Consider the following 24,591-nt stretch of genomic DNA (forward strand, 5'->3'; position numbering starts at 1 on the left):
CTATTTATTTTTCACCCCTCTCTCCAGTTCTGCTGTATTAACACTGGGATTAATATATTTTGCTTCCATCTCTCTGCCCTGCTCTACTCTACTCCAACGCTACTTAGCTCTCTCTCTACTCTACCAGTAGACTACCACGTCCACCTGTTGCACAAAACGCACACAGCAGTGTTTCCCCTAGGATGGAGTTGTAGCAGCGGAGGTGAAGCACACGCATGAAAAATAATTTTCACATCCGTGAAACTTTTTTGTATGCTTGCAAAGCACAGCCTGCTGGGATGTTTCTGTGTATCTACTGGCACCAGAAGGGCTCTTTAGGACTAAGTACAGACAGTACATGTGTGCACAGTAATGAGCAGGTGAAATGTCTGTCTAGCTTACATATGAGGTGTCTCAAGATTTAGGAACATACAATTTTATTGAATATAATAAAAGTAAAAAGTCACATGACATGCTGCTGTTTTGTGCTATGACCTATTTAAATGCTGGAAGTTGTTATTTACGTGACAACGCCTGAAGGCAACACAAGCTCAGCACCAAGAGTGTCGTGCTGCGCTGCTGTGCGAGCAGCTGTTTGTCTGTGCGTAACAGCAGTCTGTTGCTGGTTATTTACACAGTGTCCATAACAATAACTTTGTCAGCTGACAAACTGCACCGAGCTCGGGGTCAGGTTTGGTCAGGAAAATGCGGCCTGAGCCGCTCTAGCGTGCTCACCTGTGTGTGCGGCGGAACTCCACCGTGCGCAATGCAGAGAGCAGAGGAGAATTGTTAACGCGTGACCATGTAGAGACCGAAATGACACGATGACATAACACCATAAATAGTATATAGTTATGTTATTATATGAAGCGTCCGTTGCGCAAAATAATATGACTTTAGTTCATGAAGACGTAAGACAGAGCTCTCTCCTCTATATAGTGCAGCATGTAGTGGACTGGACATACCACTTGTCAATCAGGTAAAAGGGGCGGTATGTTTTCTGAGACATTTGCTCTCACACAAACTGTGCCTGGCCCGGCATAAAACACAATCCAGATTGATTAAATTATTTTTGGAAATACTTAATTTTCTATTTTAGAAAACAGTATTTTAGAACAGTGGTAATAGTCTGGAAACATAAATATTTTTCCATACTTTATTTTTCATTTTCCATACTTTTTAATACCTGGAAATTGATCAAATTTATTTCCATACTTTTCCATACTTGCGTAGGAACCCTGTAAACTACTTATGATTGAGCATAATGCAACTCTCAGTCTGTAAGCTTCAGTACCTGAAAAGCCATGACACAGGGTAGACTGCAGAAGTTCCTGATGGAGGTATCTGACATGGCCAGGTGGTAGGACGGCACTGTGTTTTTCCCACAATTATCACAACTCATCCGTGCACCTGTGGAAAAGATAAATAGTTTATTATGTAAAAGGTGAACACCTGCACAAAAGCGTAGTATTAAGAGCCACCAACAAAAAGCAGTCATGAATATTACCTGTACCTGATACACTGACAGTCTGCACCTTGAACGCCATCACACAGCTGCTGCTACAGAACAGGTTCACAGAGTCATCGCTGTTTTTGTTGTCAACCATTTCTGCCAGCAAACGGGCCGTGCGACACATTGTACAAGGCTGGTTTATCTTGGTTTTCTATTAAGAGAAAAATAGAATGTTGAGCTGTGCAGATACAGTGTTTTTTTTTAAATCAATCTTGCACATTATGTTCAGACTAAATGTTTAAATCAGCCTGTATGCCAGAACCTGTCACTTCTCACACTTACGACTGGGTGATAGGGGCTATAAATATTATAACAGTGTTTCTAGGCTATATCACAATACACAACATACATCTCGATATTTTGAAATCTCCTCTAAACTACTGTAGAATACTGAAGTACTAAACTAACTACTGTAACAATAAAGTTAAATTAAGTAGCTACTGTTATATAATGAAGTTAAATAAAGTACTGTTCTGATAAAGCCTTGGTGGGTATTTATTTGGGACCCTGATGATGCATATGAATTAAAGGGATAGTGCACCCAAAAATGAAAATTCAGCCATTATCTACTCACCCACATGCCGATGGAGGCCCTGGTGAAGTTTTAGTGTCCTCACATCCCTTGCGGAGACCGGCGGGTGGAGCGGCTAGCACACCTAATGGCAGACGGCGCCCCAGACTAACGTCCAAGAACACAAAATTGAATCCACAAAGTATCTCCATACTGCGTAGTGATCCAAGTATGCTGCAGCCGCGACATTAAAAGTTGTGTCGAAAAACGTCATATGAACTCTGTTTTTTAGCCTCACTGTAGCCTGTAGCTCTGACTGCTTCTCTGTGCTCTAACGCTCACGAGTGCGCGCCTGCGCGAGACCAGCGAAAGTATGAGCTTTGCTCACCCATGTTTACATCACGTGACACGTGCACCGCAGGGAGAGACATAACCACAGAGCTAAAAGATAATTTGCACTATGGTCTTTTAGCAAAGGACAGCCCAACATGTCTGAAGACTTTGAAACTGAGGAGGAACAGCATTTCTTTTTTGAGTATTTGTTTGAGCCCGAGTATATGGACGGAACTCAGGCTACTGGACGAAGCAGCCGCCGTAGCTCATGAGCCTCAACCAGCCACAGAATACCGGAGTCGAGCACTGGAAACCTGGTGGTGTAGCTGTTTCAAATGCAAAGCAATGCCAACGGATGAGGAAAGTCTTTGCTGCTCAGACTGGGAAGTGGCGATGCCTGCACTTGAGAATCTGGACATCAGTACTGACAAGACAACTGCTCTTCAGAGACCACACATCATCGATCACCCTGAGTGCGCAAACATGGAGCACAGAGAAGCAGTCAGAGCTACAGGCTACAGTGAGGCTAAAAACAGAGTTCATATGACGTTTTTCGAAACAACTTTTTATGTCAGGGCTGCAGCACACTTGGATCACTATGGATGAGCAGTATGGAGGTACTCTGTGGATTCAATTTTGTGTTCTTGGACGTTAGTCTGGGGCGCCGTCTACCATTACGCATGCTAGCCGCTCCACCCGCCAATCTCCGCAAGGGATGTGAGCACTCTAAAACTTCACCAGGGCCTCCGTCGGTATATGGGTGAGTAGATAATGGCTGAATTTTTATTTTTGGGTGCACTATCCCTTTAAGTAATTCTCTTATTCATCGTGTTTCTGGCAGTCTTTTGCCATGTGTTGATAACGCATGTACATATTACAATGATAATCAGGATTCCTACACATTTGGAATTTCAAAATTTCATACTTTTCCATACTCTAATTTCCAGACTTCTCGGCGTGTTTTTTTTTTTTTCAGAGAATATGCGACATCTGAGTAAATATATCAGTGTATCATATTTCACATCATATTTAATTATTCTTAATAGGCGATTGTAGCCAAGTACCATAATGGCATGCAAATAAAAACTCAGGTAAGTTCAATGTCTGGGCTGAGGCAAAAAGGTTGGGACTCTGGGTGCAAGCGATGCAGTAATGAGACATATGAGGCTATAATTTTGCGCCCTACTTGAGCCATGCCCACCTCTTTTTCACCCCTCTCTCCAGTTCTCTACTCCAACGCTACTTAGCTCTCTCTCTACTCTACCAGTAGACTACCACATCCACCTGTTGCACAAAACGCACACAGCAGTGTTTCCCCTAGGATGGAGTTGTAGCAGCGGAGGTGAAGCACACGCATGAAAAATAATTTTCACATGCATGAAACTTTTTTGTATGCTTGCAAAGCACAGCCTGCTGGGATGTTTCTGTGTATCTACTGGCACCAGAAGGGCTCTTTAGGAATACGTACAGACAGTACATGTGTGCACAGTAATGAGCAGGTGAAAAGTCTGTCTAGCTTACATCTGAGGTGTCTCAAGATTTAGGAACATACAGTTGTATTGAATATAATAAAAGTAAAAAGTCACTTGACATGCTGCTGTTTTGTGTTTGTGAAGTTGTTATTTACGTGACAACGCCTGAAGGCAACACAAGCTCAGCACCAAGAGTGTCGTGCTGCGCTGCTGTGCGAGCAGTGTGTTTGTCTGTGCATTTGTTGCTGGTTATTTACACAGTGTCCATTTAAATAACTTTGTCAGCTGACAAATTGCGCCGAGCTCGGGGTCAGGTTTGGTCAGGAAAATGCAGCCTGAGCCGCTCTAGCGTGCTCACCTGTGTGTGCGGTGGAACTCCACCGTGCGCGATGCAGAGAGCAGAGGAGAATTGTTAACCCGTGACCATGTAGAGACCGAAATGACACGATGACATAACACCATAAATAGTATATTGTTACGTTATTATATGAAGCGTCCGTTGCGCAAAATAATATGACTTTAGTTTATAAAGATGTAAGACAGAGCTCTCTCCTCTATATAGTGCAGCATGTAGCGGACTGGACATACCACTTGTCAATCACGTAAAAGGGGCGGTATGTTTTCTGAGACATTTGCTCTCACACAAACTGTGCCTGGCCCGGCATAAAACACAATCCAGATTGATTAAATTATTTTTGGAAATACTTATTTTTCTATTTTAGAAAACAGTATTTTAGAACAGTGGTAATAGTCTGGAAACATAAATATTTTTCCATACTTTATTTTTCATTTTCCATACTTTAATACCTGGAAATTGATCAAATTTATTTCCATACTTTTCCATACTTGCGTCGGAACCCTGGATAATGAAAACACAATATAAATAAAGTACTGTTATAATAAAGTTAAATAAAGTGCTGTTATAGGTAAAGTACTGTTACGAAAAAGATTAAGGATTTTTAGAAAATACTGAGAACTGCGGTAATGAAGATAAACACTGCTATAATAAAAGGTAATAAAGTACTGTTATGATAAAGACTTGCCGAGTGTTAATTTCAGACCCTGATGGCGCATATAAATAAAATAATTTTGTTCATCAGAGTCTTGTGCAATGTGCTGCATCACGCCTGTACATATTGCAATGAAGATGAAAATACAATTAATCAATCAGCACTGCTTTATGTCACAGCTCAGCCTTGATCAAGACTAAAGTTTGAACTACAATATGCACAACGCTACTTCAGTGACAGTAAAACAAGCTCACTGCATTTTATAATGGATCTTTCGACAGCAGCCATGTTGGGAAACTGGACGCACAACTACTTATACTGCAGAGAACTGCCAAATTTTTTTGATCTGCCAGAATTCCAAATGACTGTCTGAGAGCCAGATCATTGATCATTCAGGAAATTAATCTGGCCTCCTGACTTCAAACTGGACGTCACATGATAAATGATTCGGCAGAAATTTGGCCCCATTCTAAAATTAGGGGCAGCCAAAAAAAAAATTAGCATGTCTGATAAATACCGTAGAATACTATCATGTGTAGTGACATCCTTGCCAAACGCTGAGTCTGCTGCTTATCTGCATGAGACTGACGGAAACAAATTTCTGTCTTTTTTATTTCTAACTTTACATACCTCTTTGTATTTGGCCAGACACTGTGCATTGCACAGAGTTTTGCTGCTGTCTTCCATCTTCAACATGAGCGGTTTGTTGTGGCAGTAGGAACCACAGTTTGCACAGCCGGCCATTGAAAGGTTGTTAACCGTACGGAAACGGTTAAAGCAGGCGTCACTGCACATCTTATGGACAGCTCCACCCAGGATCACCTCATGTTTGCTCTGCAGCAGGGATGACAAAGGAACACTTAAATGTCATTTCACAGATTAATCCTTTCACTTAGAAAACTGAAGTCTACAGGGGCAGTGAAGAAAAGGGTTGTGTGTTCTACTTCTGTACTCTTTTAATACTGTGTATCCTGTAATTTAATAAAAAAATAATTTTACTGAATACATCTCTTTAATAGATTCAAATACAAAGGTTTTATTTACTATCTGCAAGTGGCACAATGATTTTCACAGCTTTAGAAATAAAGTTAATAACTGGGGTTATTATTAATATGTGTACAGACAAGATATAATATAGATGTTTTAAGATTCTGTTCTTAAGCTGAACAATTCATGGATTTATTTTACTATTTTGATAATTATTTGTAACTAATTTTCCAAGAATTCAAGGCTTTTCTGCTTTCTTTGTTTAATTGTAGAAACAGATAGAATGAATAGAAAACGTCACCTTGAACTCCGGGAAATTAAAATTAGTTTTTTCCCCCCACTTTTTAAATTATTTACTCGAGAAAACTTTAAAGTGAATTCCTGTCATTTCTGTCAGATAATCTGGAAGGTTCAATGTGCCCCACATTTCAGAGGCAATTTATTTAATTTAGATGTTATTTTAGTGGTTAACTTTTGATGGAGTTGCCGTCATGTTCATATTCATAACGCACGACGCAAAGTGTCTCGTACTTTAGATTGTGATTAAAGGCTTCGAAGGGCTCTTAATGCAAACAATATTTTTTGAGACACAGTTTCAAATAGTTAACAATAAATTGTGCTAAGTTTTGACTGTTTTCTGAGTATTTTCCTTTTTTTAGACTAGTCGACTAGTCTTAATTAAAATCTTCATTTAGTCGACAAGGAAAATAGTCGCCAGGAACATCCCTACTTACAACGCAGTATCTGGTGCACATGCTACAGAGTGACGGTGGCGGTATTGGCTGCTGTGGTTTTTTGGTGGCGGCAGATTTCCTGAAGTTGAAGGACGTCAGGCAGTTCTGGCTGCAGAATTCCTTCATGGCTCCTTTAGCATCTGGAGCCAGAATGACGTCCTGAGGCCGAAATATCAACCTGTGATAAGATCCAAATTCAGTGATTTTTTTTCAGTGAGTTTATTTGTGTCATGATCTATGGCATAATTCTGTTTATCTACATGTATATAGTCAGTTACTCTAACTTTTCTCTCACAGAAAACTCTAAGATTAAACTGTTTTCTTTTGAACTCACTTTTGGCAGTTGTGGCAGATCTTAGTGATTCCTTTGACAGCGGGGAGAGACGTGGTGAGGCAGGAGGTGGAGCAGAAGAGTGCTGGTGAGCCCTTCCTCTGGAAAGCTGTCTGTCCTTTCATCAAGCTCTTCTTGCAGTGGGAACAGTACATCTCTAGTGATGAGGGGTAGATGGTGGGCAGCGCCTGTGTTTCAGCAGCTGGGGTCACAGAGTAGACTGAACCAATCCTCAAGTCCTCCTGTCAATAACAGAATTGGGGAGACAGGGGTCAATGGTGGTCCAGTGATTCAGGATCCTGATTGAAGGACTTTTTAAAACTTTTTTTTTGAACAAATGAGGCCAAATCACATTCAAGGACTAAACATTCATACATGCCCTCTTTAAATGGAGTGACTACTGTTCCCTAAATTACATAACATTAAAGGTTAGGTAGGCAGAAAACTGTAAAAGCTAACAAAAACAAAAACAACAATAAATAAAGAAAAAGAAAGGGAGGTTTGAGAATGCACTCTCCTCCTGTAGCACTCTCCTCTCTGTTCGGAGCCCCTCCCACCAGAAGACCACAGGTATGTGCACACACTTATTGCAGTAACCCAGTGTTGCTCAAACATCGATTTATTTCATGTTATTTCATTGTAGATTTGCCTGCAGCCCATTCACTCAGCCCCTCCTTGCCCTGCTCTCTCTCTCTCTCTCTGTTAATCAGACAACAAATCAGACAATAAGTAGCTTGCTAGGCAGCCCGAAGACCGTCCACCTCACTCCCCGCCACTATTGACTGCTTCACTGGGAGGAGAGCTGGCAGCAGTTCGAGAGACGGGCGTCGGTCAGCGGTTGTAGCAGTTCGAATTCGGCCAGTGCAAACCCCCAAGTGCTGGGTGTCACAGCAGGCTGGGTGGGTCCAAACGGCAGCAACAGAAAGTTTGCTGATCTGACGGGGAGTCAGGCTGTCTGGTCCCCCAGAGCTGGGGTTTGCGCTGGCTGGATTTGGGTTACTGCGCCTCCAAAGCTGCTACCCTCTCCTTTCTCAGCGAGGTGGTCTGTAGCAACAGGGAGTGAGTCAGGGGACATACTTTGATTCGAGGCTCTCGCTCACATTAACTAAATAAATGTGAACTTGAAGCTGCGGTGTTTGGTTCTGGTAAGCAGAAGGATAAACTATTAGCAACACTCTCCATCTCTGAAACGCTTTGCCAATATTTTAAGTGTTTTATTTTTTTTAATTTATTGCCAGACACTCTTTCATACTGTCTTTTTGAAAAGTACAGTACAGGCCAAAAGTTTGGACACACCTTCTCATTCAATGCGTTTTCTTTATTTTCATGACTATTTACATTGTAGATTCTCACTGAAGGCATCAAAACTATGAATGAACACATGTGGAGTTATGTACTTAACAAAAAAAGGTGAAATAACTGAAAACATGTTTTATATTCTAGTTTCTTCAAAATAGCCACCCTTTGCTCTGATTACTGCTTTGCACACTCTTGGCATTCTCTCCATGAGCTTCAAGAGGTAGTCACCTGAAATGGTTTTCCAACAGTCTTGAAGGAGTTCCCAGAGGTGTTTAGCACTTGTTGGCCCCTTTGCCTTCACTCTGCGGTCCAGCTCACCCCAAACCATCTCGATTGGGTTCAGGTCCGGTGACTGTGGAGGCCAGGTCATCTGCCGCAGCACTCCATCACTCTCCTTCTTGGTCAAATAGCCCTTACACAGCCTGGAGGTGTGTTTGGGGTCATTGTCCTGTTGAAAAATAAATGATCGTCCAACTAAACGCAAACCGGATGGGATGGCATGTCGCTGCAGGATGCTGTGGTAGCCATGCTGGTTCAGCGTGCCTTCAGTTTTGAATAAATCCCCAACAGTGTCACCAGCAAAACACCCCACACCATCACACCTCCTCCTCCATGCTTCACAGTGGGAACCAGGCATGTGGAATCCATCCGCTCACCTTTTCTGCGTCTCACAAAGACACGGCGGTTGGAACCAAAGATCTCAAATTTGGACTCATCAGACCAAAGCACAGATTTCCACTGGTCTAATGTCCATTCCTTGTGTTTCTTGGCCCAAACAAATCTCTTCTGCTTGTTGCCTCTCCTTAGCAGTGGTTTCCTAGCAGCTATTTGACCATGAAGGCCTGATTGGCGCAGTCTCCTCTTAACAGTTGTTCTAGAGATGGGTCTGCTGCTAGAACTCTGTGTGGCATTCATCTGGTCTCTGATCTGAGCTGCTGTTAACTTGCCATTTCTGAGGCTGGTGACTCGGATGAACTTATCCTCAGAAGCAGAGGTGACTCTTGGTCTTCCTTTCCTGGGTCGGTCCTCATGTGTGCCAGTTTTGTTGTAGCGCTTGATGGTTTTTGCGACTCCACTTGGGGACACATTTAAAGTTTTTGCAATTTTCCGGACTGACTGACCTTCATTTCTTAAAGTAATGATGGCCACTTGTTTTTCTTTAGTTAGCTGATTGGTTCTTGCCATAATATGAATTTTAACAGTTGTCCAATAGGGCTGTCGGCTGTGTATGAACCTGACTTCTGCACAACACAACTGATGGTCCCAACCCCATTGATAAAGCAAGAAATTCCACTAATTAACCCTGATAAGGCACACCTGTGAAGTGGAAACCATTTCAGGTGACTACCTCTTGAAGCTCATGGAGAGAATGCCAAGAGTGTGCAAAGCAGTAATCAGAGCAAATGGTGGCTATTTTGAAGAAACTAGAATATAAAACATGTTTTCAGTTATTTCACCTTTTTTTGTTAAGTACATAACTCCACATGTGTTCATTCATAGTTTTGATGCCTTCAGTGAGAATCTACAATGTAAATAGTCATGAAAATAAAGAAAACGCATTGAATGAGAAGGTGTGTCCAAACTTTTGGCCTGTACTGTACATCTTCCTTTTGTGGGTTGCTTTGCAGTGTAGACAGTTGTTGCCAATGCTATAACAGCAACTTTTTCTAAAGCACTCTGGCATTTAACAGATACATTAGAATTACAAGACCGAAAGAGCTTGTTAAAGGTAGCAAACCTGCCGCTCACACAAAGGGGATAAACAAGACAATGCTGATGCTTTGCATGCAAGGGGGAGATGGGTTATGATAGGGGTGGCTTTAGTGTGTCATTAAGCCATGATTTCAGACTCACCCAAAAAATTCAGGACACAAAAATGGAGAGAAAAAGTTTAAAGGTCTAAATCCACAATGCAGTTGTGTATAGTTCACAGTCTTTTCACATTTTAAGGACACGGAAGGAGCGAGGAGGTGACAAGGGCAAGTGAACTGCTACATGTAGCTAAATGCTAACAACTGGGAAACAAGTAATTTTGGTTGATGATGTTGTTAATTTCTCCTCCATTTTGGATCAGATTCCTGTTGCAACATGTACAGTTATGAAGATTTTGGTATAGAAGCTTTTAATGGTGATTTTTCATGGTCGAAGCGCTGCTATACTCTGTTACAGTCATTCCCCTGCTGCAATATCAGAAGACCCAGAAATGCTGGCCAATAAGAGCAGACTGGGTTTTTTTCAGAGGGGGGCTTTAAGAGAAAGGCACTAAAACTGAGCATTTCTAACAGAGGGTGAAAAAACGTGGTACACCACAGACAATATCAGGAAAAATGTTTTTTGACCGTTAAAGCATGTAAACACATCCTAGGTAAAACCTTAATTTCAAGTATGAACTTGCTTTAACTTTCAAACTACTAATGAAAAGATGTGTACGTCCCACCTTTGCAGTGTTGGGCTCATCTTTCACACTTGCTGTTGATGTAGAGGATATTAGAGCTTGTTCATACTCTTCATCTATAGGCTCATCCTTCACATTCACCAAGGGTGGTGAAGGAGACGACTTGATTGGCTGAGTGTCAGAACATATGCTTTCCTATAGCAGGGAATAAACAAAAATATGTTGTTGGGACTTTCACAACCATAACTGACGTAGAATTCAACTTCCACATTAACAACCTAACCAACATTTTCCTATGTTCTTGTTCATTTACAAACTGAAACAGATTTTCTTATTTGTACTTACATGGTCTAATCTTGGTATTGACAGCTTAACTACTTTCATCCCATTCATTAAGGTTGCTGGCGATGAGCTGTCCCTTCCTACAGGAACATGAGCAACATATGAATTGGTTAACTGTGAATAAGGGTGCAAACAAGGTAATAAAGAAAATAAATACATCGCTAAACGCGGCTACTCTTGACATTTCTTCTAGCAGATGCACCACAGCGCATTTCAGAAGCTTCCCTGAAGCTGATAAAAATACACACCTCTTGTTTTGACTGAGGTGCAGTGCGTCACACAGAGCAGATCGATTTCCCCTGCTTAAAAGTACTGTATGTGAAATATGGATAGCATACGATGTAATTATGTGGATAAGTGTATTTTTAAAAAAAGTGAAACTGTATAACCTTTGTCTGTAGGCTACAGCTCAACAAAACAGGAAATAACAACAATAAACATAACTAAAATAGACAAAAAAGAACCATTTTACGGAAGACGAGAACGGCCATTTATTTTTTTTGTGCACTGTTATCTCGTGATAACGACTTATTATTTCGTTATCTCAATATAACAAAGATTGTTTTCTTGTGATAACAAATAAATTATCTCGTTATCTCGATATAACAAAGATTGTTTTCCCGTGATAATTGTTAAGTCTGATGATTGCGCACTGGTTAATGTGATCGTCTTGGTTTCAGCTTACAAGAGCTGCTGTGATCCTGCTAGATGCCTCCTACTGCTGCTGTTATCATTAGTCATACTTCTACTGTTAGTATACACATATGATTATTGTCACATACCGTATATTTCCAAATAATCGCCCGGTGGCAAATAGCCGCCGGGCATCTCGGATTATTGGGTCTTGTAAGAGTGGGCTACAATGAGTACCGGGGCATCAAATCACAGCATCTGCGGTGAGAGGACACGGAATTGTGTGCGCTTTTACGCACGCGGGTGTAGGTGATCACGGATATTTGATGTGGGAAAGATGTAGCCAGATATATTACCTGTTTTAGATATGTGGCTTTCTGTCCGTCCGTCCGTAGCACGAGTCATGTGCGCCACTTCACCACCGACCCATGCGTAAAAGCGCAAACAGTCCCTCAGGGAGGGACAGCCCTGCAGGCAGGGAGAGAGCAGCCCTCGCGACCTGCTCTCTCCCTGAATGAGGAAATAATTGCCCCGGCATTTAATCGGACCGGCGTTTAATACGCAAAATGGGGTCAAACCCCCCGCGGCTATGAGATGCCCAGCGGCTATTTGCCACCGGGCAACTATTTGGAAATATACAGTATGTGACAATAATCATATGTGTATAATAACAGTAGAAGTGTGACTAATGATAACAGCAGCAGTAAGGGGCATCTGGCAGGACCACGGCAGCTCCTGTAGGCTGAAATCAAGACGATCACATTAACCAGTGCACATCATCATCAGACTTGACAATTATCACGGGAAAACAATCTTTGTTAGATTGAGTTAACGAGATAATTAATTCATTATCACGAGAAAACAATCTTTGTTATGTCAAGATAACGAAATAATTAATTCGTTTTCACAAGATAACAGTGCACAAAAAAAAAAAAAAAAAGAAATACGTGGCCATTCTCGTCTTCCGTACCATTTGACTAAATCGCCTGCTTATTTACTTATTGTGGAAGCACACATAAAAAGGAAAAGTGAGTAAATATTACAAAAATAAAAATAAATCAAGTCTACAAAATCAGGCAGGTAAAACGCTTTGCCAAAATGTTTCCTGCAACTAAGTTTAAGAGACTTCTTGTAGGGATCTTCTCATTTAAAATCAGGTTAGTAAAATTATTTAAGCTTGCGTTAATTGCAAAACACTTAAGTTTGCTTTGAGGAAAGCACCCCGATTACCACTGCTTTGAAGTCACTCACCTGTACTGGCTGTGGCTTCAGACGATGGAGATGAACCGGACTGCATCGAATCTAAAGCCACTTTCACATCCTCCTCTGCAGGTGGTGGTAATACAGTGGGCTTCACATCAGTTTCCTCCTCAACAGTGTTACTGTTCTCCACCCCTGAGGCTGTGAGGGAAAAAGTTTATTAAATAATAATTGAAAGAAATTGAAATCCAGAAAACAAATCAAACTTTTGCTCGGGTTCAGGCCACTTGACATGCTGTTGTGTTGTGCTATGGCCTATTCAAGTGCTGGAATTTGTTATTTACGTGACAACGCCTGAACACAGCACAAGCTCCACTCCAATTGAGTGTGTGTACAGTGACATGCTGCGCTGCTGTGCGAACAGTGTGTTTGACTGTGCGTAACAGTAGCCTTATGATGGTCACTTACACACTGTCTATAACAACAATTATGTCAGGTAACAAACTGCGTCGGACTCGGGTCAGGTTCAGACTTAAAAATCAGACAGACAGTCTGTCGGGTGCCAACTTTCTGCATTACAGTCACTTGTTGTCAGGACTAAAGACTGAGACAATTAGGACTAAACCCCGCAACGCACTCCAATGTGTGTGTTTCTGTGTGTTCTGAGAGAGAGAGAGCGAAAGGGAAACAGAGACAGAAGCCTCTTTTACACTTCCTGTTTAAGACAGGAATGTTTCGCTGTTAATATGTCTTGCTGTTCTTCTTTGAAAAGTACAATCCCGGAATGGACGGCAGAGCTGTCTCACCTTTAAGCTGGCAGTGGAGAAAGTAACAGCAGCAAAAAAAGGTCTTTGAAAAAGGACAGCCTGCAGGACAGGACCATAGAAAGGACGGGTGTGACATTTTGAAGACATGTTATGTGTGTGACCCACCGCCGAAAGATTTAAAAAGTAGCAGTTAGCAGCTAACTCAAAGAAGAACAGCAACCGAAATTGTCTACTAATTGGTAAAACAATGATTCTATGAGCATTTTACCCACCAAGCAGAGGACGAAATCAGCTGCCATATAGGGGAACAGTGAATGATCGCTATTGCCATGTTATGCCATTGTTATTGTTTAGAAAGAGCTGCTGACATGTAACACTACAGCCTTACGCTGTTGTGTTACACATCACACCCATCACAGCCCTTTTGCTTCCGGGATGCTGGCATGCTGTCTAAAATCACACACTGGAGCGACATGATGCAAATGCAATGCAACAATGTAAAGGTGGATTAGAAGAGGAACTTCTCGGCGGCCCTACAATGCGATCTGTGTGTAAAACGGGCAAGAGAAAGCGGCTGAAAAGGTGGACCATTGCATGCAATGTTTCTGACCTAAGACCTAAGTGTTAATAACTTACTCAGAATAATGCTTTGTCACCTTTTGACCAATTTTTACCCGTGTATCAAAATAAATAAATACGAAGAAACCACCCATTGGTTTGGACCCACTAACTGCTGTACATGAAATGTTAAAACTTCAGGTTTAACTTTACCTGCTGTTGAAGTGGTAGATGAACGGCTACAATCCACATCCATCAAGTTATCCTGCTCCTCTTTCATCTGAGCTTCCTGTTCCACCTGATCCACTGTACCAATATCCATCATCTCGTCAAGGTCTTCTGCTGTAGAAAGCCCCAATTTCTTCACTGGCTGCTCGCTAATGTCCTCCTTAGTGTTGATGTCTGGTTCATTTGTTTCAAACTCTTCCTCAGTTTTCACCTCTTTTTCGGGATCTGAGGTGCTACCTGGCTCACCACCTTCAACCAAAACTGTGCTGATTGTCTCATCTGGAAGGAGAGAGGGCTGTGAAGTCTCATCACTTTCTTTAGGTTCAGTTTCTTTACCTTCCATTTCATTCTCAGCAGCAGCAAAGTCATCCTCTTCTCCATGTTCAGAGAGTCTAGGAGATGCTGTGTGAACAAGCTCCGGGTCCCCAACATCTACTGATGTTCCTGGCTCTGAAACAGCTTCCATGGCTTCACTGTCTGTCCCCTCTGTTACCTGTGAAGATAATGAACAGTTAACTTTTTGTACAATGCAAGAATACTGACTGTTGTTGTGTTATTCAAAAATAAGATTCTCATATTGCTGGTTTGTCTATAATATTGTATTGTGACTTAATAATAATATCATATCGTAGAGCCTCTGGTGATTCCCAGACCTGATACCAGTGTCAGAAATTAGCAAGGGCCATGGGCCATTTGGCCCGCAAATTATCCAAGAATGCCCCCAAAAGCCATGTTCCGGGGGCCAAAATTGCCTCCAAGTTTTCAAAACAACTATATATATATATTTATATTTTTAACAGTATTACAATCTGACATTAGTAGTATAATTAGTATAAGAAGTATAATTTTATTTTTATTAAACTGATTTACCGTCACGTCTTCAACTAATTTTCCAGACATAATCAACGAGATTGCACTGATTACATGAGAGTAATCTGACAGAGAAGGGGAGGGGGCTTTGCTGTACCATAAGTATAAATCAACCATTTCTTGGGTGATCTGTGTCTACACAATGACAAATTAATGAAAAATTAAGGTAGAATGAATGTTAAATTTTAAATTAACTTACTTCCAGGATTGCATCTAAGGAATTTATAGTAATTTGGCCTTTTTAACAGTAAAAGTAACTGTAATGTGGTGAAACCTTAGTACTGCTATGAGTAGATTAATGGTTAAATCATCACATTTAAACTGGTTGAATTATAGGAAATCTTAGTGATATTTTGCAACCATAACTTTATGTAACCCATTATTTATTTCATTTATAGTGGTTTCTACTGAAGAGTGAAGACGCTATCTTAGTTGGTTTTGCTTTTCATGTGCTTATTGTTAGAACATAATAACAATTTTTTGATGGCCCCCAAACATTTTGAAAATACCCCCATTTTTTAGACCGTGGGGGCCAAAATTGCCCCCAAAATATTTTGTTAATTTCATACCCTGCCTGATACCCAATGACCACGTCAACCAATCGCACATTACAAGCAATGTCCATGGAGCTGTGTTTCAAACTTATTTTTGGTAAGTATTCACATAAATAATTTTGTCACCTTTTTAATTAGGGATGCATAACATATATAAAGAAGAAGGAGAAGAAACAAGCTCAACATGCTGACTGGTGGGCCAAACATGTCGTCAAGAGTTTAGAAGTCTTTCAAAGTTTCAAGGGAAGACAACATGATTGCACCAAGGGTCTGTTCCACGACCATCCAACTCCTCCAGGCCCCCAGGAAGTGCGCTGGGCTTTGAAGCCAATTTTCGTAGTGGCCAAACAGTGGTACTGCAATGTCCAAGGTCCATAATATGACACCCTGTAGCTGTTAAACAGGTTAGACAGTGCTGTCTAACCCAGTTAGCCCTGTCACAGTGTGTGTGCAGGCGGACTGTCACCAACTGTCTCCGCAGGGATTACTTGCGTATAACACATTAACATGACAGATTATGTCAAAGCATTTAAGTTCGATTCTGCAGCAAAAAATCTTGGGAAGTTCTTTGAAATACATTGCCAAAAATATAAATTAACTTTAAAGAGTCAGAACTGTTCTTTGTTTTTGTTGTGATCACAGTAGTGATTTCAGTTAGACTTAGTTAGGTTAGGGCTGTGGAATATCAAATCACTACATCTTAGCCTTTCTTACCCACAGGTGAGCTTAAACTACAGGTCATGCACTTCCTTTTAAAATACAAAAAGATGAAATTATTGGTTATCTAATGGGTTAGTTAGTGGTAAATCTAATGGGTTAGTTCATGGTTAGTGGTGTGGGCTGAGAAGAAATCCATATAATGCATCCATCATTTTAAATACAGTTAAATAAAGGTCTTGTTGACCCATGTGTTTAAATTCATGCCGGTGTAAAAAATATAATTATAAGGTTACCTATAATTTTTTTAACGTGTGGATGTATGAGGTACTTATCCATAATCAGTGCAGTACCTACAGTGGAGGTTGGCACAACCCTATTTTTAGAAAAACAGAGGAGTAACATCACAGAAGCAAAGCAATGCACTGCTGGTGATGGGGGCAGCTGCAAAATGTATTTTAGTTACTCAAAAAAAAAAAAAAAAAAAAAATCAACATCAGTTTAAGTGGGCACTATATTAATACATTAATAAGAAGAATATTTTCACCACTTCACCTTGCCATCAGACAGCCATTTACTTTGGCACAATGTTTTGTTAACCATAGAACTTCTGCATACTGTGCTTACACACCAATCAGCCAAAACATTAAAACCACTAACAGATGTTAAAAACATTGATCATTTGGTAACAATGCAATGTTCTGCTGGGAAACCTTGGGTCTTGACATTCATTTGGATTCCACTTGACACAGACCCCCCCACCCAGCATTGTCCTGTTGGGTGGGCCACTGCCTTTAGCTAGTGCTGTTGCCATGAGGGTATGTACTTCTATGACTACTCTACAATGGTGTTTGGGTGGATAGAGCATGTCAAATGGCATACACATTGATGCAAGGACCCAAGGTTTCCCAGCAGGATACTGCATTGTAACAAGATGATCAATGTAATTTACTCCACCCGCCAAGAAATCTATGTATTTTTTACTGGCTGTTTGGTAAGCCGTTCTATTTATGTGGACATATTTGGAGCTATCTTACCTGATGTTTGGGTACAGCAGTGCTCTTCAGCATATGTCTCACTCGATTATTTGGCAGTAATCTTAATACATAATCCTCTTCAGAGAAATGTTTACTGCAAACGCGGAGTTGTTTCAATTTTGCAGGTGGAGAGTTGATGTCTCTCTTCAGTGCAGCTAGCCACAGCTGTCTAAGGTCAATATCGATCAACGGAACACGGTGAAATATATATGGGGACCAGGAAGTTTCTTTGTTTGAACAGCCCGGAAAAGCACACAGACGCACCATCTTTGAAATCTTTAGAAAAGTGAGGTTTGATTTCAGACTGATCTGGCAACAGCACTTTCTGACCCAAACAGCTGACCTGCACAGTTGGACTTATGCTTGGAATAGAGAAGTTCTATGGTTGACAAAGTGCAGTGCAAGAGGTAAAGGTCATGATAAAGCAATGAAAATATCATATGTGCACTTGAACAAATAATGACTTTTTTAAGTCCCCCCCCCCCCCCCCAATCCACAGCAGTACATTGTTTCTCTTCCTCTCCATTACTCCTGTCTGCTTCTCCAAACTGGGGGCTTGCCGGCCGCCATGTTATACAACCCCACTTCAAAAACTCCAAACTATCCCTTTACAGGTAAAAGTCTACCTCCGCTGAGCAAAGCTGTGATAAATGTTAAATAGGTTGCTGATAAAACGGTCGATGCAGCTGTACAGTCATTGCAGAGAGCTACAGTTGAGCCATTTAACTATTTGTTTTTACGGAAAAGGTAGGTATTAGACTTATTTACATGCCCATGTCGACTGAGCCCTCCAACATGCCTGTGTTTAAGATGTCCTTAACTTTACAATGAAGCTAGCTCGAATGTAATCACAGCCGACATCCATGTCACATAATATAAACACAGCTCAGCTGCATTCAAGTCCACATAGCTTCAACGTAAATTGACATTAGCGCGCACACTGCTTTAACCGTGCATCTTCACTAAACAATCAAACACGACAAGTTAGCTTGTTGCTGATATTGCAACACTGCTCGTGCAGTGTAAACACAACTACCCGTTACAGCTGCACGGCTAGTATGCAAATGGGGTGGTTAATTACCTCCGTCCGAATTGCTTCCCTGGATTCAGCCATGATATGATGATAAGCTGCCAAATTACACCTCCTTTAACGTTAACGTTAAACACGAAGAGAACTAGCTCACCATTTGCTAAGCTAACGCTAGCTTGCTTGCAAGTATGCACACCTCTCTGCCTGCCCGCTAGCTCGCTACGGTTAGCTAGCCTTTATCGCGCCAGTATGTCCGCACGCCACAGTAACTAACCACTGTGCTGATTAAATGGCATTTACGGATGGAATAATGTTAGATATAGCAACGTCTTCGTGTATGAGTGTTATAATGAATGTATACAGCCCTAACAACGTGCAGAACATTACCGCGCCAGACTCTTGGACAGGCGAGCCTTGATTGGTGGCCAGACGTTCGTGTCCGTCGCCAGTTTCCGTAGCCGCCATGTTTGCTCCAAAATCCTGATGTGTGGGTTTGCAAATAAAATGCGAATTATTAAAAAGCACTCTTCAACCGTCAAACACTTTCAATAAGATTCCTTACTAGCGTTACATATTTTGCATTCAGTCTCGCGCGTCGCAGAGCATGTCTTCTTCTTTTGTTGACTTCTTTTTCTTCTTCGGGCTTTAATGGCCGCTTGCATCCTTCATGTTGCACTACCGCCATCCTCCGGAATTAGTCCACTCTTAAAGTGTCCAGCATATTTATGGGAACACCAACAACAGGACACATAGCCTACTTTTAGGCCGAGGGGAACATCAGCGCAAAAGAAAGACTTTGCATTGCTTTATGAGCATGTTATTTTCGGATTCTTTGCCTGTGAAAAGAAATTTGATGGTTGTAACAGCACTGCTTATAATTGAATTCAATCAAATTTTATTTATAAAGCCCAATATCACATATCACAATTTGCGCAGATGGCTTTGCAGCCCACAACATCTTTCTGTCCGTGGACCCTCACAGCAGATGAAGAAAAACTCCCCTTCCCGAGTAAACCTTTTTACAGGGATAAAAAACTGGCAGAAACCTCAGGAAGAGCAACTGGGGGGGGCTCTTCAAGGACGGCCAGACGTGCAACAGATGTCTCATGTACAGAACACATAAACATAATAAATGTACAGTGATCCTTGTAACAAAATGAGACATTGAGAGAGAGAGGGACAAACAGTAATGACAATAGCTACAATAACTTTGATTTTAGTAATAATAATAGTACAGCATCTTGGTAGTATATTTGACAATATGACAATAATAGTTATATGTGTATAATAATAGTAGAAGTATGACTAATAACAACAGCAAAAGTAGTAGGAGGCATCAGGCAGGACCACGACGGCAGCATAACCATGACCCACAATCCAGGCGTAGCCACAATTCGAGGAAAACTGCGAGACGGTGGCGCACAAAGGCTCTGGAGAAGAAGATGAATTAGTGACACGCAGTACCAGAACATGAGTGTTAGCAAATGAAGAAATACCAACTTTTCAGAATCTGAGAGAGAGAAGGTGAGAAGGAGCTCAGTGTATCAGGAGGTCCCCTGGCAGACTAGGCCTACATCAGCCTAACTAGGGGCTGGTCCAAGGCAAGCCTGAGCCAGCCCTAACTATAAGCTTTAGCAAAAAGAAAAGTCTACTCTTAAATCATATAATGCATTTATTGTATGACCCCTTCCTTCCTGACCTTGCATGTGAAATTCATAGCTGTGTGAAGGAGTATGCAGATTTTAAAGCCAAAATACTAATTTTCAGGTATGAAAGTAATTTTTTGGACCAAGTCTATATTTTGATTAGTACTGGTATTGTTGAAATTAGAATTATGTAACTTGTATTAGATTAGGGATTAGTCTCTTAGGTGAAATATGAGGCATGTCATTTCATATTATACAACAGTTAGTTCCGGCCCTGCAATCTGATTGGCCAAGAGACAGTAAAACCGTGATGATATTGGAGTACAACATCACGGTTATTTCACTGTGTATGTATCACTCCGCCTCACAGCTGATTGCAATCAACAATCAAATCAAAACTGACGGTTAGTGTCAGTTAGGTCAGCAGTTGCGTTGTAGGCTAATTAATTCATCCACTGTCAAACAGCCAAAAATATGGATTTATTTCCTAAAATAAGTTTTGAATTGAACTATGAATGGTCATCAGAGGAAGATGAGGGAGAGGAGAAGCTGAATCCATCTGAGCACACATCCAGGTTTGTCAGTGTTTCATCAGCGGAGCTCAATGACTTGGAGAAAAGCAACATACTGTCAGATCAGAAGGCAGTGTCAGCTGTGCCTGTGAAGCGACAGTCCACCATGCAGTCACCAGAGACTTATTTCACCGACTGCACAATTAATGGAAACGTGCAGATAAATGTGTATAAAGAGTAAGTGCCTGGCGCACCATGTCTGCGTTACATAGCAACGGTGACAGCGGAGTCCTGAGGGAACTATTTTTGTTGGCGGAAGACAAATAAAATACTTAAATTATCTATTTTGTCCTCATTTTTCAACATTTCTTAATCAGCCTTGCTTATTTAACTGTTGAACTGTTGTATAAAAGCAATATCACACTCGAGCTTGTGATGTTGTACTGTGATATCATCACAGCTGTGATTGTCTTCGGCACTTGGCCTGCGGCCTCGTGCCTATGACCGAATCACAGCCGTGACGATATCACAGTACAACATCACAAGCTCGAGTGTGATATTGCTTAATTATTTCAAACCACCATGCTGCCACAGCTAGCTAAACACTGGTTGAAAGGGGCGGGGATCGTTGAAACACAGTTTGCAAAAGTTTTTTTGAAATACTGAGCATCTGACAGGTACAGGTTAGCACGTTAGACCTTAGAGGAAGTGGTTAATATTGTATGTATCAGTTTTTTATGTTTTCTTTTTGTTATTGTGTAGTTTTTATGTCTTCACTGTTACTATCGCTGTTGTGATACAAGTTACCCTGGTAGTCTGGCAGGTTGTGATAATGGAGCTCCTTGCATTTGACAACAGTTAATGAATCCTGTGATATAGTCGGAGAAGTTGAAAAAAAGTGCAATTTGTAGTCGTGAACTAAGGGTACTTTGGGCCGAAATTTAAGAGCTCTAACACAAAAATTCAGCGAGTTACAGGCGCTGAGATAAAAAGTGTTACAATCATGCCCAGTCTCCCCTATCTCATGAATCTATTGATTAGTCTTGCCAAATTGTATGTACCTAAGTGTAAGTTTGCAAACCTTTAATGTTTTTTACAAAGATTCTGAAAAGTACATAAATTCCAGGAGCATCATAGCGAGGGGAAAGTGGGACTGATTACCCAGGGCCTCAACGGAAGGGGGGTCCTCGAAAAGCCTGGATTGAAAAATTAATTGTGTTTGCAGCTTTTTATTTCTATGTAATTAGTACACAACAAATTAAATTTGGCTTAATAAATCAGCTGAAAGACTGAACGTTGTGGAAAAAAATAGTACAAACTCCCTGAGGCCCTGCTCACCTCTTAAAGGTGCTAAATTATTTAATCTGCTCTTGCACGAGGATTCTAAAGACCCTTTCCCTTCGCACAAACAACCTGCTAACATCCGCTAACATCTGGCTTTCTAATGCTATAGGAAAGGCTGCAATCAGCATTCACTCTCCAGGTGTGAATGCTGATTGCAGCCTTTCCTATGACTCTGTAGTTGTTTCAGGTATTTATCGCCTCCGCCTCTGATCAGCATTGATGGGAACACAACACCTGAGTGAACACGCTAATTTTAGCTCCTTTACTGGTGAGATGTGAGCTACCACAAAACACTGTCCGTCTCCGCCCAAGCAGCGCTCAAACATCAATCCAAATTAGTCTGCACTGAGTTTGAAATAGAGACTAAATAAGTGAGAGATATATAAAGAGAAGTAACCATCTCCAACACACACACACAGAAAGGTATAGTCCTCTGCTGCTGAGCCATATACACAGCTCTGGTCTACTGGCAATGAGAAAGGAGTCTATGGCCTATTGTTAGCAGGTTTACCTGTGTTTAAACAACCTGTGTACATGTGCTAATTTTGGTGGAAAGCGGGGAATAAATGCAGCTAGAGCCAAGTGAGTGACTGCTTATGCTGCTGGAGCATCAACAACACTGTCATGTTTCTTAACCAAGAAATGGAAATTAGGGCTCCGGAAAAAAAGAAAAGAGATGAAAGGGGCAGAACGCAAACTGATTTATCAAAAGGTGCATGGAGAGACATAAATCAACAGAGGAAGGGTGATAGGCCCACATAGACTACAGGGGCCCCAGAATCTAGTGCTATGCCCCTGATAAATACAGTGAAATAGCGGTAAAAAAAAAAAAAGCCATATTAACTGTGTAATTGCATGTTTTAACTGTAAAGTAGGCTATGTAATTGAAATGTGATCTTTGGACAAGGAAAGTCTCATTTGCTTCCATCTATAAGTTGTGCACCAGCTGAATATGTTCAGTGATTCTTAATTAGTCTACATACTATTATAGATGTGCCTTAAATGTGCCTTTAGGTTTTTTCCTTTTTAATTATTTATTTAAATTAAACCCTGGCATGAATTTTGCACTGTTGCACTGCTTTGCATTTATTTTCATGTTTTTGTGTCTAAGTGACTAATGGGAACAACATTTTTTAAAACTGATCCAGTATTGAGCGAGAGCAGAGGCCAGGCTGCAAAGTAAATACTCCAGGCATTATCACATTATCAATTTATGTCCAATAAAAGTGATAGCTGTTGCCACTGACAGGCTCAGATTGTGTCTGACAAGCTTATGGAAAGGATCCCTACAGAGATAGATCTTTTTGTTAAAGAGTGAGATCTTTTTTTTTTTTAACCAGAAACAGACCCAAAATCGCTGTCTTCAAATCCACCATACTCCATTTAAATAAACAGTATTTTAACATGTAAAACACACTTCATTCAGAGTCGACAGAAACTAAATAAAAACTGACAGTGGAAAAATAACTGATCAGTAGTTTTAGTATCATCACAGTGTTGGGAAGTAAATAGTTACATGAATTACATTACAAAATAAATTAATTGTAACAACATGACCATAAAGTCGCTCCTCACGTACAGCTTCAACTTCAGCTAACTGCATATTCAGACACTGTTTAAAAAGGTAGATTTATGAATAACTTATTGTCACATTGAAGTAACCCAGCCTCAGTTTTTCTCTCAAATATTTCCTCCATCAAGTTGCACAACATACTGAATTTATGTTCACACATACTTTAACACCCAAACTCTTCTCATGATTAGCAGAGCTGTGTGTAAGCTCATGACTTCAACAGGAGCAGGGTAGCAATGAAAATGTCTGCACACTCATATGAATAATACATGAAAAATATACTTACAGTTGCCACATAATATACAAAAAATTATATTTGTTTTGAGGAAACTCTCAACATGTATTTCTGTGTTTCTTAGTTATGAAACAAGGAACCTTAACCTTCACCCAAAGCCTTGTCTACTAAGTCAAATAAAAAAGATTTTGTCTAATAAGAAACTATTCATATATATTTTAAGGATTATTTTTGTAATTTAGCTTATAAATCTGCATGAGTGACATCCATGTTTTTAATTTGTCTCCATGGTCAATGCATCACCTTTTTAGCAGCATATTTAGGTGCAGGCTGCACTGAAAGACGTACACTATACAACCAAAAGTATGTGGACGCTTGAACATTACACGTGATTTTTCAATGTGTAATTTCAAAACAATGGGTTTAACAAGTTAATCTTTGGTTGATGGTAAGAAACGTATCAATTTACATATTGCAAATACATTTTGCTGTCCACACAGAGTGACCTAGATTAGTTAGAAAAGTTATTTATTAGCATTAACTCTGATAACAAGTCAGGTAAAGCAATATTTTAGTATTTTACAGATACAAGTATGGGACAAAATCAATCAGATACTGACTCCAAATGAGGTCACCAGCTCAAGATGTCAGTGGCCATATTTCATTTTTGTACAGAGGGGGAAGATGGAGATGTGTCATCCATCTTTATATACAGTCTATGGTTTATCCACAAGGTGCTGGATGGGGTTGAGGTCAGGACTCTACAGTTATTCCACACCAAATTCAGGACCTCATGTCTTTATGGATCCAGCTTTGCAGGGACATTGTCATGTTGATGCAG

The 24,591-nt window shown here is 40.7% G+C and overlaps 1 protein-coding gene across 6 annotated transcripts in view; it reads right to left on the reverse strand.

Moving 5' to 3' along the window:
• The window catches only part of zmym4.1 (zinc finger MYM-type containing 4, tandem duplicate 1), a 34,661-nt gene extending 15,544 nt beyond the window's left edge, over nucleotides 1–19,117 (reverse strand). Inside the window, exons 1-11 of one of the 6 annotated variants that reach the window (XM_049602961.1) lie at nucleotides 19,003–19,110; nucleotides 18,828–18,920; nucleotides 14,278–14,785; nucleotides 12,791–12,940; nucleotides 10,910–10,986; nucleotides 10,607–10,759; nucleotides 6,874–7,112; nucleotides 6,540–6,717; nucleotides 5,449–5,652; nucleotides 1,487–1,643; nucleotides 1,274–1,389 (exon numbers count right to left, since the gene is read on the reverse strand). In XM_049602961.1, coding sequence (XP_049458918.1) covers nucleotides 1,274–1,389; nucleotides 1,487–1,643; nucleotides 5,449–5,652; nucleotides 6,540–6,717; nucleotides 6,874–7,112; nucleotides 10,607–10,759; nucleotides 10,910–10,986; nucleotides 12,791–12,940; nucleotides 14,278–14,785; nucleotides 18,828–18,905 — 1,860 coding nt within the window. In that variant the 5' untranslated portion in view covers nucleotides 18,906–18,920; nucleotides 19,003–19,110. The other 5 variants (XM_049602963.1, XM_049602964.1, XM_049602962.1 and 2 more) reach the window with 5 other exon arrangements.
• Between the last annotated feature and the right edge of the window lie 5,474 nt (nucleotides 19,118–24,591).

The sequence above is a fragment of the Epinephelus fuscoguttatus genome, linkage group LG17 (genome assembly GCF_011397635.1).
Source record: "Epinephelus fuscoguttatus linkage group LG17, E.fuscoguttatus.final_Chr_v1".
Classification (NCBI taxonomy): domain Eukaryota; kingdom Metazoa; phylum Chordata; class Actinopteri; order Perciformes; family Serranidae; genus Epinephelus; species Epinephelus fuscoguttatus.